A 16,799-nucleotide genomic window follows, 5' to 3' on the forward strand; every position below is an offset into this window, starting at 1 on the left:
CTCAGCCTTTATCTTTACTCTTTGCTGTTCCTTTTCCCACGTTGAAGATGTTATTGTGTTGTTTCATTGTGGAGCCCCATGGTCCCACAGATGGTATTCCATAATGTTACAACACCTGAATTGTACAGTATCAGTCTTGTTGGTGTTGCCCAGCAATAGGCCTTAGCCTTAAACATAGATATTTGAATGGATAGAAATTCTGAGCAAAAATACATACAGATGAATATTCCTTCTTCTTTCAAAGGTTTGTAGAAAGCATTGTTGACGTCTACTACAAGAATGATGCGTCCATTCAGGATGATACCGAAACTCAAGAGTGGGCAAAAGAAATCTTCACTGAAGGATTCTTGGCAAGAAAATCATCAGGTGTCATTTTTGAAACATCTGATTTTCAAAAATATTATGGTTTAGTGGTAATTGGTCACTTATATCAGCAAAAATCACCCGCGATAACCATCTCTGGGGTAACATGATTGGCACTAAATTATTCTTGTGTACTGTTATTAACTAGCAGCTTTCAGCTTAATCAAAGTTGTCTCGATGTGACTTAAGGCACCGTGGAAGCAGCTATTTTGTGCAGGAGTTCTCATTCAGTGATGTCAGAGCACCACACTCGAATTAGTGATGTTATTCAAGAGGTGATGTCACTTAAGACGACTCCTCCAAGTATAACATAAGCATATTCTCACTGGAGGAGAAGGTTGAGAGATTTGATATGATTGCTGTTTTTAGGATTCTAAAGGGACTAGATAATGTCAACCACGATGAGTTGTTTCATCTTGTCCAGAACAGTAGAACTTGAGGACACGGTCAATACTTGAAGGGGGGGAAATTGCAAACTAATCTGCGGAAACATTATTTCAGTGAGCGAGTGGTCAATCTATGGAACAGGCTCCCTAGGGAGAAGGTGGAATCAGTTTGTATTGATTCATTCAAATGCAAAAGAGATTGATTTATTACAGAAATAGTATTTTGAGATACATTATCTGAGAGATTTGAGACATGATGTGTAGCGAGTGGAGTGTGCTCGGGAGGGACAGGTGATTTTGGACCTATGGTTCCCAAAGCTTTTTACCTCTGGGGGTTTCCTCGTGTCATGTCTGGGTCTGTTGTAGACTCATTGATTGATTGCTGCAATTAGTCAACAACTCCATTATCATTGTATCATGCAAGTACCAGGATGGTAGAAGATGGACTAAATGGACGACGGTATTGGTATGTCTAGAAATTCCTATGTTCCTATAAAATACTGCAACACGAAAATACTAGTAAAGCCACCCACTCTTCCTAACATTTAGGATTATGTGACAATTGAGTAGAATAATCTTTATTATGACAGTGCTTTCCCAAGGCAGTGAATTTTTGGCACCATTTTGACAATGTTGCAGTGTTCATGGTGAATGGCATATTCATGTTCTGTCGATTCCTGTTACATGTTATATATTCTCTCTCCAGGTATCCCATCATCATTCTATACTAAAGCAGATCTCACCAAGTATCTGACCATGGTCATATTCACCTGCTCTGGCCAGCACGCTGCAGTAAATAGCGGGCAGGTAACCTTATATTTAAAAATATAACAACTTGTATTTATATACAGCATTCAGATAGTAAAATGACCCAAGATGCTTCACAGGAGTGTTACAACACAACACTTGACACTGAGCCACATAAGGGGATATTAGGGCAGATGACCAAAAGCTTGATCAAAGAGTTAGGATTTAAGGAGCGTCTTAAAAGAAGAGAGGTGGCGAGGCGGAGAGGTTTATTAAGGGAATTCCAGAGCTTAGGGCCTTGGCAGCTGGAGGCACACCTGCCAATGGTTGACCGATGGAAATCAGGGATGCTCAAGAGGCCAGAATTAGAGAAGCGCAGATATCTTGGAAGGTTGTGGGGCTGGAGGATATTATAAAGATAGGGAAGGTCAAGGCCATGGAGGGATTTGAAAACAAGGTTGATAACAGAAATAAGCCTACGTACTCAACAGAAAGCACTGAATTGTGGGCAGTAAATTGACATGGCACAAACAACACCATCCCTATATACAATACAAGAAAACGCTTACAATCTGCAATTTACAGGCTTTCACAACCCAAGCTTGATGTCACTAAATCGCTATTTCTCTATTAATCTGCTCCTCTATCCTGCTTTGTGTTAACCTTGCTAGCGCCCTGCACTGTGGGACGCAACCCTTCATCTGAGTTTCTCAATAATAAATATTAGAAAAGGTTGACTCATTGTTCGATGCACTTGACTTCTTTCCTCTAATCCTTGGAGGTCATCATAAAATCATAGAATGATACAGCACAGAAGGAGGCCATTCGACCCATTGTGCCTGTGTCGACTCTGTGAAAGCACTATCCAATTAGATCCACTCCCCCTGCTCTTTCTCCATGGCCATTTCAAGTATTTATTCCATTCCCTTTAGAAAGTTACTATTAAATCTGCTTCCACCGCCCTTTTAGGCCGTGCAATCCAGATCACAACATCTTGCTGCGTCAAAACTTTTTTTGGCAAGCTCCCTCTGGTTCTTTTGCCAATCACCTTAAATCTGTGTCCTCTGGTTATCGACCCTTCTGCCACTGGAAACAGTTTCCCCTTATTTACTCGATCTGAATTTTGCCCTTCTGGATTTTGAACATTTCTACCAAATCTCCCCTTAACTGTCTCTGCTGTGAGGAGAACAACCCAGTTTCTCCAGTCCCTCCATGTAACTGAAGTCCCTCATCCCTGGTATCATTCCGGGTGCAGGGCATTCTGAAAAGGGAGGGTGAACAGCCAGTTGTCGTGGTGCATATAGGTACCAACGATATAGGTAAAAAAAGGGATGAGGTCCTACAAGACGAATTTAGGGAGCTTGGAGCGAAATTAAAAAGTAGGACCTCAAAAGTAGTAATCTCAGGATTGCTACCAGTGCCACGTGCTAGTCATAGTATGTACCACAGGATAGCACAGATGACTACGTGGCTTGAGGAATGGTGCAGGAGGAAGTGATTCAAATTCCTGGGACATTGGAACCGGTTCTGGGTGAGGTGGGACCAGTACAAACCGGACGGTCTGCACCTGGGCAGAACCAGAACCAATGTCCTAGGGGGAGTATTTGCTCGTGCTGTTGGGGCAGGGGGATGGGAATCTATGCAGGGAGACAGAGGGAAGTAGAATGGGGGCAGAAACAAAAGATAGAAAGAAGAAAAGTAAAAGTGGAGGGCAGAGAAACTTAAGGCAAAAAAAAAGGGCCACATTACAGCAAAATTCTCAAGGGGCAAAGTGTGTTAGAAAGACAAGCCTGAAGGCTCTGTGCCTCAATGCGAGGAGTATTCAGAATAAGGTGGACGAATTAACTGCGCAGATAGCAGTTAACGGGTATGATGCAATTGGTATGACGGAGACATGGCTCCAGGGTGACCAAGGCTGGGAACTCAACATCCAGGGGTATTCAACATTTAGGAAGGATAGACAGAAAGGAAAAGGAGGCGGGGCGGCACTGCTGGTTAAAGAGGAAATTAACGCAATAGTAAGAAAGGACATTAGCTTGGATGATGTGGAATCGGTATTGGTGGAGCTACGGAATACCAAGGGGCCAGAAAACGCTAGTGGGAGTTGTGTACAGACCAACAAACAGTAGTAGTGAGGTTGGGGACAGCATCAAACAAGAAATTAGGGATGCATTCAATAAAGTTTCAGCAGTTATCATGGGTGACTTTAATCTACATATTGATTGGGCTAACCAAACTGGTAGCAATGCGGTGGAGGATTTCCTGGAGTGTATTAGGGATGGTTTTCTAGACCAATATGTCAAGGAACCAACCAGGGAGCTGGCCATCCTAGACTGGGTGATGTGTAATGAGAAAGGACTAATTAGCAATCTTGTTGTGCGAGACTCCTTGGGGAAGAGTGATCATACATGGTAGAATTCTTTATTAAGATGGAGAGTGACACAGTTAATTCAGAAACTAGGGTCCTGAACTTAAGGAAAGGTAACTTCGATAGTTTGAGGCGTGAATTGGCTAGGATAGCCTGGCAAATGATATTTAAAGGGTTGACGGTGGATAGGCAATGGCAAACATTTAAAGTTCACATGGATGAACTTCAGCAATTGTACATCTCTGTCTGGAGTAAAAATAAAACGGGGAAGGTGGCTCAACCATGACTAACAAGGGAAATTAAGGATAGTGTTAAATCCAAGCAAGAGGCATATAAATTGGCCAGAAAAAGCAGCAAACCTGAGGACTGGGAGAAATTAAGAATTCAGCAGAGGAGGACAAAGGGTTTAATTAAGAGGGGGAAAATAGAGTACGAGAAGAAGATTGCCGGGAACATAAAAACAGACTACAAAAGCTTCTATAGATATGTGAAGACAAAAAGATTAGTGAAGACAAACATAGGTCCCTTGCAATCGGATTCAGGTGAATTTATAATGGGGAACAAAGAAATGGCAGACCAATTGAACAAATACTTTGGTTCTGACTTCACGAAGGAAGACACAAATAACCTTCCGAAAGTACTAGGGGACCAAGGGTCTAGTGAGATGGAGGAACTGAAGGATATCCTTATTAAGCGGGAAATTGTGTTAGGGAAATTGATGGGATTGAAGGCCGAAAAATTCCCAGGGCCTGATAGTCTGCATCCCCGAGTACTTAAGGAAGTGGCCCTAGAAATAGTGGATGCATTGGTGATCATTTTCCAACAGTCTATCGACTCTGGATCCGTTCCTATGGACTGGAGGGTTGCTAATGTAACACCACTTTTTAAAAAGGGAGGGAGAGAGAAAGCGGGTAATTATAGACTGGTTTGCCTGACATCAGTGGTGAGGAAAATGTTGGAATCAATTATTAAGGATGAAATAGCAGCGCATTTGGAAAGCAGTGACAGGATTGGTCCAAGTCAGCATGGATTTATGAAGGGGAAATCATGCTTGACGAATCTTCTAGAATTTTTTGAGGATGTAACTAGTAGAGTGGACAAGGGAGAACCAGTGGATGTGGTGTATTTGGACTTTCAAAAGGCTTTTGACAAGGTCCCACACAAGAGATTGTTGTGCAAAATCAAAGCACATGCTATTGCAGGTAATATAGTGACTTGGATAGAGAACTGGTTGGCAGACAGGAAGCAGAGAGTTGGGATAAGCAGGTCCTTTTCAGAATGGCAGGCAGTGACCAGTGGAGTGCCGCAGGGCTCAGTGCTGGGACCCCAGCTCTTTACAATATACATCAATGATTTGGATGAAGGAATTGAGTGTAATATCTCCAAATTTGCAGATGACACTAAACTGGGTGGCGGTGTGAGCTGTGAGGAGGACGCTAAGAGGCTGCAGGGTGACTTGGACAGATTAAGTGAGTGGGCAAATGCATGGCAGATGCAGTGCAATGTGGATAACTGTGAGATTATCCTCTTTGGGGGCAAAAACACGAAGACAGAATATTATCTGAATGGTGGCAGATTAGGAAAAGGGGTGTAACAAGACCTGGGGGTCATGGTTCATCAGTCATTGAAAGTTGGCATACAGATGCAGTAGGCGGTAAAGAAGGCAAATCGTATGTTGGCCTTCATAGTTAGGGGGTTTGAGTATAGGAGGACCTGTACAACTGCAGTAAAACCTGCAGTTGTACAGGTCCTTGGTGAGGCCTTACCTGGAATATTGTGTTCAATTTTGGTCTCCTAATCTGAGGAAGGACGTTCTTGCTATTGAGGGAGTGCAGCGAAGGTTCACCAGACTGATTCCTGTGATGAGGAGAGACTGAATCAACTGGGCCTTTATACATTGGGGTTTAGAAGGATGAGAGGGGATCTCATAGAAACATACAAGATTCTGATGGAACGGGACAGGTTAGATGCGGGTAGATTTTTCCCGATGTTGGGGAAGTTCAGAACCTGGGGACACAGTCTTAGGATAAGGGGTAGACCATTTAGGACTGAGATGAGGAGAAACTTCTTCAGTCAGAGAGTTGTTAACCTGTGGGATTCCCTGCCGCAGAGAGTTGTTGATGCCAGTTCACTGGATATAATCAAGAGCGAGTTAGATATGGCCCTTACGGCTAAAGGGATCAAGGGTTATGGAGAGAAAGCAGGAAAGGGGTACTGAGGGAATGATCAGCCATGATCTTATTGAATGGTGGTGCTGGCTCGAAGGGTCAAATGGCCTATTCCTGCACCTATTTTCTATATTTCCATGTTTCCAGTAAATCTCCTCTGCACCCTTTCCAAGATCTTGACATCCTTCCTAAAGTAGTGCCCAGAATTGGACACAATACTCCAGCTGGGGTCTAATCAGTGTTTTATAAAGGTTTAGCATAACTTCCTTGCTTTTGTACTCCAAGCCTCTGTATATAAAGCCAAATAGTGCAGTGGTGCTAATACCGACCCCTAGGGAGCACCACTATATACTTCACTACAGTCTGAAAAACACCCATTCACCACTATTCTCTGCTTTCTGTCCCATAGCCAGTTTTGTATCCAAACAGCCACTGCCCCTTTAATTCCATGGGGTTCAATTTTGCCAACAAGACTATTATGTGATACTTTATCAAATGTTTTATGAAAGTCCATAGATAAAAGACTGACCACACTATCCTCATCAATCCTCTCCGTTACTTCATGAAAGAACTCAATCAAGTTAGTCAAACATGATTTGCCTTTAACAAATCCGTGCTGACTTTCATTTATTAACCCTGAGAATAAACCCTGATGATTCCTGAGAATTACTGAGCACTCACAGTCAGGAGCAGCACTCACACTCAGTGTGGTCAGGAGCAGCACTCACACTCAGTGTGGTCAGGAGCAGCACTCACACTCAGTGTGGTCAGGAGCAGCACTCACACTCAGTGTGGTCAGGAGCAGCACTCACACTCAGTGTGGTCAGGAGCACCACTCACGCTCAGTGTGGTCAGGAGCAGCACTCACACTCAGTGTGGTCAGGAGCAGCACTCACAATCAGTGTGGTCAGGAGCAGCACTCACACTCAGTGTGGTCAGGAGCACCACTCACGCTCAGTGTGGTCAGGAGCAGCACTCACACTCAGTGTGGTCAGGAGCAGCACTCACACTTAGTGTGGTCAGGAGCAGCACTCACACTCAGTGTGGTCAGGAGCAGCACTCACACTCAGTGTGGTCAGGAGCAGCACTCACACTCAGTGTGGTCAGGAGCAGCACTCACGGTCAGTGTGGTCAGGAGCAGCACTCACGCTCAGTGTGGTCAGGAGCAGCACTCACGCTCAGTGTGGTCAGGAGCAGCACTCACACTCAGTGTGGTCAGGAGCAGCACTCACACTCAGTGTGGTCAGGAGCAGCACTCACGCTCAGTGTGGTCAGGAGCAGCACTCACACTCAGTGTGGTCAGGAGCAGCACTCACGGTCAGTGTGGTCAGGAGCAGCACTCACGGTCAATGCTTGTCAGGAAATTGCTGGCCTGCAGCTCCAGATTTTCCACTAAACGACAGCTGTAGAAATGTACAAATACCAAAGCAGCACTGCAGTGATGAGTGGTAGCACCTCTGCTTTAACCAACTGCTTGTTCAATCTCCCTGTAACCCCGCCCCCCCACACACACCCATAAATCTCATTCTTTCTTTTTAACTGAGAAAGTCGGACGAAAGACCAAGTCCCCTTGTGCGGAACAGCTCCAAGGACATCAGGACATAAGAGCAGGAGGAGGCCATATGGCTCCACGAGCCTGCACTGCCATTTAATAAGATCATAGCTGATCTGATGTTGGCCTCAACTCCACTTTCCTGGCTGTTTCCCATAACCTTTGACTCCCCTATAGTTCAAGAATCTGTCTATCTCCACCTTAAATATAATCAATGACCCAGCCTCCACAGCTCTCTGAGGGAGACAATTCCAAAGATTCACCACTCTCTGAGAGAAGAAATTCCTCATTTCCATTTTAAATGGGCGAGCCCATATTCTGAAACTATGCCCCCTAGTTTCTCCCATACTCTCTGAGAGGAAACATCTACCTTGTCGTGCCCTCTCAGAATCTGACATGTTCCAATAAGATCACCTTCTTCTGAACTCTAATGAGTACAGGCCCAACCTGCTCAACCTTTCCTTATAAAACAACCCCTTCATCTCAGGAATCAACATTGGGGACCTTCTCTGAACTGCCTCCACTAACGTTCAAGAGAGTAAGTGAGAAGAAAGATTGTTATGATTTGGATTTTCTGTATACTTTTTTTTGTACTCAACAAAGAAGCCAGCTCCCATAGGCAACCCGGACTCCATTGAGGGGCTTCTGCCAGGCTCCCACTCATCAGTCTAAAGTGATCCACTCAGCGGGAACAGAGGACATTGCATGGGGTAACACATGGAATGTGAGTTAGCCAGAGGAATGATGAGTGGAGGAGGAGACTGATGTTACTGACCAGAGGCTCAAGAGACTTTAGCACTTGGCTGAAAAGCCTGCAGAGCCCAATCTCACGACTCTTGATTTTAAAAGAATGATCCTTGCCAAGCATCACATGTATATGTGGGCGCAAGGATGGTCTCGCAGCACCTGCAGCAGATGGAAAGGGTGTTGGAATCCCCAGCCTATTCAGTACCATAAAGGAAGACTATGCCCTGGAGTGTGAGGCAGTTCCAAACACATCTACAGGTGATACCCCCCAGGCACATGGGCCCAAAGACCACAGGGTGTGAAGACTGCGGATATTGTAGAAAGTGATTGCTTTAAGATTCCGAGCTCATGGTGCTGGGATACAGGCCTGCAGCTTTTGGGGCTTTCTGGGTCGGACTGGAACATTCCGCACCCACCCTGACATCCGGTAGAAAATGTTTAAGGTGGTGGATGGCGTGCCGATCAAGCAGGCTTTTTGTCCTGGATTGAGTTGAGGCCACAGAATGCCCAACCTCTGTCCTACTCTTGTAGCCACAGTATTGATGTGGCTGGCTCAGTTAAGGTTCTGGTCATTGGTGACTCCCAAGCTGTTGATGTTGGGGAATCCGACAATGGTAATGCCATTGAATGTCAATGGGAGGCAATTAGACTCTCTCTTGTTGGAGATGGTCATTGCCTGATAATTATGTGGTGCGAAAGTTACTTGCCACTTATCAAACAAAGATCTGATGTTGCTGCATGCGGGCACAGATTGCTTCATTATCTGAGGAACGGTGAATGGAACTGAACATTGCAATCATCAGCAAACATCCCCACTTCTGATCTTATGATGGAGGGAAAGTCATTGATGAAGCAGCTGAAGAAGTTTGGGCCTAGGATTCTGCCCGAAGGAACTCCTGCAGCGATGTCCTAGGGCTGAGATGATTGGTCTCCAACAACCACAACCATCTTCCTTTGTGCTAGGTATGACTCCAGCCAGTGGCGATTTTACCCCAATTGCCATTAACTTCAGTTTTACTAGGGCTCCTTGCTGCCACACTCGGTCAAATGCTGCCTTGATGTCAAAGGCAGTCACTCTCACCTCACCTCTGGAATTCAGCTCTTTTGTCCATGTTTAACCAAGGCTGTACTGAGGTCTGGAGCTGAATAGTCCTGGTGAGCATTGGTGAGCAGGTTATTGGTGAGTAAGTGCCGCTTGATAGCACTGTCGATGACCCCTTCCATCACTTTGCTGATGACTGAGAGTAGACTAATGGGCTGGTAATTGGCTGGATTGAGCGATAAGGGACTAAAGGACTATGGGGAGCTGGCAGGGAGGTGGAGCTGAGTCCATGATCAGATCAGCCATAATCTTATTAAATGGTGGAGCAGGCTCGAGGGGCCATTCAGGCACCAATCCTGTTGCTTCCACACACCATGTTTGCTACATGGGCTCAACTCAATTTATTTCATCTCCAGAGGGAAAGTTATCTTAAAGATCTTATGATTTTGAAAAAGGCAGTTGCTTTGAAAACACTGTAGTCATTGTATTCTTTATTTCAGGCTACTGCCTGAGTGTGAGGGAGGTGTAGATGTTTCTGTGTGTTTAGGCAAACACCATGATGTTCGTATTGAACTGTCCGGCCAGTTAATGTTGCCATAGTGATGACTAGAATATTAGTAAGCAGTGTTTCTAATGCTTGCTTTCTTTCCCAGTTTGATTTCGGTGCCTGGATGCCAAACAACCCGTCTACCATGCAGAATCCACCACCCACTGAAAAGGGTGCAGTTGGAGAAAGAGATATCTGTTGTACATTACCAGGAGTATGTGCAACGGCCATAGTGCTTGCAACCATACACCTGCTCAGTAAAACATCGCCTTCTTCAGTAAGTATGAGCAATATCCCCTCCCCAATACAAAGAATAAGATAAGATTCAACCCCCTACCCCTTTAAAACAATAAGAATTATATTTATAATTTAATTCCCCTGCCTCTAGCATATTTCTGTTAGAGATAATTTGAACCATTAATGAAGTATCTATAACCAGTGTGGTAATCGGACCTAGATCTGGTAAGGACTGGTGTTTTGGGGACAGAGGAGTAAAAGTGAAGACTGAGGCAGTGCTCATGTCCTGGCACTATTGGGTGGCATCATATGGTACTAAGGTCAGAGAAGGGCAAAACTCTGATTTCCCTCATTCAACTGAGTTCAGCCAGCCAGCAAAAATGCAGTCTCCATTAAATAGTTCCCATCAGGATCTTTCAAAGTCAACTTCCTGGGAATGTTCAGAGCCATCTAGGGGAACACCTCTCCAAACTCCCTGACGGACAGAATCTGTGTTATTAGTGAAAGAAAGACTTGCATTTTATTATTGCACCTTGTACAACCTCAGGCTGTCCCAAAATGTTTTACAACCAATGAAGTACTTTTGAAGTGTAGTCACTGTTGGAATGGACATGCCTTCGATATTTTCACAAGTACTGCTAGACAAGATCCCCCACATTACTGATGCCAATGTCAAAAAGTCTATAACCAGGTTTTTCTGGAAAAGCAGGTAACCTAGAACTGTTCTTCAAATCCTACAGCAGTCCAGTAACTCCCTTCAATGTCATTATTCTCAGTATGTGTTACCAATTTAAACAGTAATATCATGGAGCAACCACCCAGCAAACCATCAAGGAGCAGGAATAGAGTCAGACTATTGCCATCCAGTTTTAGAGTTTCCAAAAAGTGGGGTCAGAAGCAATCTAGGCAATGCAAGAGTGAGGGTGGGACTTTCGAGACATTGACCAGGTAGTGAGGGTGGGGCGTAGAGGCTGGAATAGGCAGTGAGGATTACTGCAGTCTTAGAAGATTTGGAACCACGTCAGCTGATCTGTGCCAGGGCAGCACCTGTAGTCTAAGGAGAGGAAATCAGCTCAGGATCCAGCTCCTGATCACTATCCAGTCATTAATGGCACTGACAGAGAGGACAAAATGCAGGGAGTGCAGGGCGGGGGGAGGGGGCGGAGAGCAGGGGGTGGGGGTGGAGGAGAAACTTAAAGCAAAGTTTGATTGACTTTTCTTACCCATGTGATGTGAAATATTAGAAAGAGTAGAGAAATGAAAGATTTCATGTTGTGTGGGATTCTATTGCTGTGTGTGTGGAATGGTGGACAGTGTGATGTGGTATGTTGCCATCCACACTGATTCGGGCTAGCTGAACTTATCTGCAGTCATAGGGCCCAAGTTTCCACAAGAAAAAAAACGGGCGCCCCTCGAAAATCCTCGGTATTCTCCACCTACTTACAGGTCCTCTGGCCTTCGGCGCAGCCAGCACGAGCTGTGGGGGGGGCGGAGCCAGGTCCCGGCGCTGAAAACAGTGCCGGGACCTCTGCACATGCGCGCTACAGTCGGCACGCAAGTGCAGTAGCTCCAGGCGCCGAACTGTGGGAGGGGCCCGAAGCACGCAGCCCCTAGCCCTGGCTGAATGGCCTCACTGGGGCTCCTCCCACAGCCAGCTCCTGCTCCCCACCCCCGACAAGACCCGACACCCGCTCCCCCCTCCCCGCCGACCAGACCCGACCCGACACCCGCTCCCCCACCCCGCCGACCAGACCCAACCCGACACCCGCTCCCCCCCCCCCCTCCCCGCTGACCCGACCCGACCCGCGCTCCTGTTCCCCGACCCGACCCGCACCCCCCCCCCCCCCCCCGACTGACCCGACCCGACCCGCGCTCCTGTTCCCCGACCCGACCCGACCCGCCCCACTGGACCCGACTCCCGGACTGGATCCGATCCGACCTCTCCCTTCCCCACCCCCCCCTCTCTCTCCCCCTTCCCCACCCCCCCCCTCTCTCTCCCCCTTCCCCACCCCCCCTCTCTCTCTCCCCCCCCGCTCTCTCTCTCCCCCCCGCTCTCTCTCCCCCCCCGCTCTCTCTCCCCCCCCGCTCTCTCTCTCTTCCCCCTCCCTCCCCGCTCTCTCTCCCCCCCCCGCTCTCTCTCTCTCCCTTCGCTCTCTCTCTCTCCCTCCCTCCCCTCTCTCTCTCCCTCCCTCCCTCTCCCTCCCCCCCTCTCTCTCTCTCTCCCTCCCCTCTCTCTCCCTCCCTCCCCTCTCTCTCCCTCCCTCCCCCCCTCTCTCTCCCTCCCCCCCCTCTCTCTCTCCCTCCCTCCCTCTCTCTCTCTCTCTCTCCCCCTCCCGCTCAGCGACACGAACGGCTGCAGAATTCTCCCTGGCTGAAGCACTTTCACACAGGTAGGAAGATGCTACCTTGGCTTATAAATGTTTATTCAGGTTGGATTTATTTGTATAATATTTATAGAAGTATAAATAAGGATTTATTGTCGAATTTAATGAGTTCCCTCCCCCCCACCTCGTTCTGGACCCCTAATTTGTAACCTGCGCCTGATTTTTTAATGTGTAGAACAGGTTTTTGCAGTTCTACAAAAATCTTCACTGGCTCCATTCTACTTTAGTTTGGAGTACATTTTCACTGTGGAAACTTTCAAATCAGGCGTCAGTGGCCGGACACGCCCCCTTTTGAAGAAAAAATTCTGTTCTAAACTGGAACTGTTCTACCTGACTAGAACTGCAGAAAAAAAAATGTGGAGAATTGCGATTTCTAAAATAGTCCATTCTCCACCAGTTGCTCCTAAAAATTAGGCACAAATCATGTGGAAACTTGGGCCCATAGACTCATAGAAATTTCAGCCCATCGTGTCCGCGCCGGCTGACCAAGAGCTATCCAGCCTAATCCCACTTTCCAGCTCTCGGTCTGTAGCCCTGTAGGTTGCTGCACTTTAAGTGCACATCCAAGTATCTTTTAAATGTGGTGAGGGTTTCTGCCTCTACCACCATTTCAGCCAGTGAGTTCCAGACCCCCACCACCCTTTGGGTGAAGAAATTTTCCCCCAATTACTTTAAATCTATGCCCCCTGGTTGTTGACCCTTCTGCCAAGGGTAACAGGTCCTTCCTATACACTCTATCCAGGCCTGTCATAATTTTATACACCTCAATCAGGTCTCCCCTCAGCCTCCTCTGTTCCAAAGAAAACGGACCCAACATCTCCAATCTTTCCTCATAGCCAAAATTCTCCATACAGAAAAACTTTTCCTTTTTCTCAGACAAAACTTGGCAGGTACGTTGAAGAGCGTTTCACTGAAGCGGCACCAAAGGCATGCATAGAAAAGTTCCAGGCCGATCTCCTGCAAGTCGGACGTGAGATTGAGAAGAGGAATGAGAGCCTTGAGCTGAAGTATGAGTATCTGCTGCCGAACCTAATCGAAAACAGCGTTTCAATATGAAATGCAGCAGAATCATTGATCAGAAGTTACAAGGTTGCTTCATGCATTGCGTTAGATTAGAATTAAATGCTTCAAAATTATTCTAAAATGCTCGTCAGCAAACTAAAGCAGCTGAATTAAAACTTGCTGTTATTTACTTTTTTATTGATCAAAACAAGGTATAATTTCGAAAGATCTTTTTCCTAATGAACTGTCTTTGCATTTTGTATTTCTGTCGCTGTTTATTTGATGTGCTGTTGGGGGAGGGGATGGGTGATATCGTTAGTAACTAGTCTGTTCTTTCAGTTCTTGGAATGGATTGCACGACACAGATGGAAATGCTCTCTGTCCGATGGGTAGAAGGGTTGTCTGAAATTAGCTTCAGCAGATTCAACCCAGCTCCAGACAGTGTGGGTCCAAAGCACAAATTGGCAAATCAAAGAGTTTGTTAAGAATGGCTGGTGTGGGAAAGAGACACGGGCCTGCAAAAAATATAAAGCATTCAGCACTGCACTGCAGTTGTGGTCAAACCAATGTCTTGTACAAATTCAACATCACATCCTTGCTTTTTGCATTCATCATTCCCATGCATAAACCTTCAGTCTATTTGTTTGTTCATAGCCTTTCTATGCACATTCCTACCTTTATGTATCTGCACATTTAGGGTACATAGCTGTTCATTGCTCTATTTCTCATTTTTGTTCCATTGAACTGCATCTCCCACCTATCTGCTCGCTTTACTAATATGCTTAAGTCTTGCTGCAATCTCCTGCATTCCTCTTCAATTTGTCGTACTAGTTCTCTCGGCTTAACCCTGTTCTGACTTTCTCTGATTAACCTCGTGCTGAGTCTCTCTGATTGACTGTCGTCTCGGATTAACCCTGTGCTGACTGTCTCGGATTTACCCTGTGCTGACTGTCTCGGATTAACCTCACACTGACTGTCTCGGATTAACCCTGTGCTGACTATCTCTGATTAACCCTGTGCTGACTGTCTCGGATTAACCCCGTGCTGACTGCCTTGGATTAACCCCCGTGCTGACTGCATCGGATTAACCCCGTGCTGACTCTCTCTGATTGACTGTCTCGGATTAACTCCATCCTGACTGCATCGGATTAACCCCTTGCTGATTCTCTTGGACTAAACCCGTGCTGACTCTCATTGATTGACTGTCTTGGATTAACCCCGCGCTGACTGTCTCGGATTAACCCCGTGCTGATTCTCTCTGATTGACTGTCACTGATTAACCTCGTGCTGACTCACTCAAATTGACTGTCTCAGATTAACCCTATGCTGACTCTCATTGATTGACTCTCTTGGATTAACCCTGTGCTGACTCTCTCTGATTGACTGTCACTGATTAACCCCGTGCTGACTCTCTCTGATTGATTAACCCCGTGCTTCACATACCAGGAACACATCTGGGAAATTCAGGCATTTGACTTCTACCCATGATTTTTTGCCCATTAACAGATCAAAGGTCATGGGGTTTTCCATGTGAATTCCTGCTATATGCCCCCGATGGGTGAAGGTCCATGCTAGGGGTAACAATTTGTAAAGTTTACCTTTCGTCATTCACCCACAGCTGAGGTAAGACCAACAGGTCTATAATTCCTTTGGTTATTCATTTCCCCAATTGTGATCATGAAATATAAACTGTTGCAAAATTTATTTTTCACTGTGCGTGAAATATGTCATTTGGACTGAGCCAAAATGCAAAAAGACAAACTACTCACATAGAATTGAGCCCATTCAGCAGTAAACCTCTGAAGAGAATTCCTAATATATTATTATCGAGGCATAAAAGCTGCTTGGGGCGATTTCTTCTTTTGTGACCTTAAAAGAAAAGGTGGATGTACTGCTAGTCACGTGAGATCTTCAGCTGAGAGGCAGGTTAACTACTTCTTCCCCTCACACCGTGTGTTGTCTGCAGTGGGTCAGCTCCATAGATGGATTTCTTGATGGCCCAGTGAGTAAATGTGTCCTGAGACGTGGTGTAGAGCCCCATGTTCAATCCCTGGTATGTGCTCAGTTGGATGGTCTGACTGAGGCTCTGAAACTGGCTTCAGTGCCCCTGGGGTAAGGATCACAAAAGATATGTAGGTCAGAGTTCAGTCGAGTGACCTCAGCTGGATGTTTGTGGATGTGAGCAGGATCAGGCTGGCCATGATTGGATAGGCTGCCGATATCCACCATCTCTCCTCACACATGGTCATGTTAAGTTACGAGGAGAGATTACACAAACTAGGCTGGTGTTCCCTAGAATTTAGAAGGTTGAGGGGTGATCTGAACGAAGTTTTCAGGATATTAAGGGGAACAGCTAGGGTTGATAGAGAAACTATTTCCATTGGTTGGGGAGTCTGGGACTAGGGGGCATAGTCTAAAGATTAGAGTCAGACCTTTCAGGAGTGAAATTAGGAAACACTTCTACACACAAAGGGTGATAGAAGTTAGGCATTCACTTCTGCAACCGGCAATTGATGCTAGATCAATTATTAATTTTAGAGCTGAAATTGATAGCTTTTTGTTAACCAAAGGTACTGTGGGATATGGGACAAAGGCGAGTAAATGGAGTTAGGTCACAGAGCAGCCATGATCTCAATGAATGGTTGAACAGGCTCGAGGGACTGAGTGGCCTCCTCCTGATCCTATGTTCCTATCTGGATTGCCCTAGATTTGTACTCCATGGTCTTTGTGAGTGGGAGGAAATGTTTCATTTAGTGATTACAATCAGTACATTAGGAGGAACACAGCCTTGAATTGCCAACGTATACTAAAGGCCAATCAATCATTTCGGATGCTTAATAAACGACATAGAAACATAGAAAATAGGTGCAGGAGTAGGCCATTCGGCCCTTCGAGCCTAAACCACCATTCAATAAGATCATGGCTGATCATACCCTCAGTACCCCTTTCCTGCTTTCTCTCCAAACCCCTGGATCCCTTTAGCTGTAAGGGCCATATCTAACTCCCTGTTGAATATAACCAATGAACTGGCATCAACAACTCTCTGCGGCAGGGAATACCACAGGTTGACAACTCTCTGAGTGAAGAAGTTTCTCCTCATCTCAGTCCTAAATGGCCTACCCCTTATCTTAAGACTGTGTCCCCTGGTTCTGGACTTCCCCAACATCGGGAACATTCTTCCTGCATCTAACCTGTCCAGTCCCGTCAGAATCTTATACGTTTCTATGAGATCCCCTCTCATCCTTCTAAACTCCAG

General features: G+C 46.0%; 1 protein-coding gene across 1 annotated transcript in view; it reads left to right on the top strand.

Annotated features, from left to right (window-relative positions):
• Positions 1-13,597, top strand: part of LOC139273966 (polyunsaturated fatty acid lipoxygenase ALOX15B-like) — a 112,615-nt gene extending 99,018 nt beyond the window's left edge. Inside the window, exons 14-17 of the mRNA XM_070891038.1 lie at positions 245-366; positions 1,456-1,556; positions 10,027-10,197; positions 13,418-13,597. Of these exons, the coding sequence (XP_070747139.1) occupies positions 245-366; positions 1,456-1,556; positions 10,027-10,197; positions 13,418-13,597 (574 nt within the window). The remainder of the gene's footprint in view (positions 1-244; positions 367-1,455; positions 1,557-10,026; positions 10,198-13,417) is intronic.
• The last annotated feature ends 3,202 nt before the right edge of the window (positions 13,598-16,799 follow it).

Source organism: Pristiophorus japonicus, chromosome 9 (genome assembly GCF_044704955.1).
Source record: "Pristiophorus japonicus isolate sPriJap1 chromosome 9, sPriJap1.hap1, whole genome shotgun sequence".
In the NCBI taxonomy this organism is placed as follows: Eukaryota; Metazoa; Chordata; class Chondrichthyes; family Pristiophoridae; genus Pristiophorus; species Pristiophorus japonicus.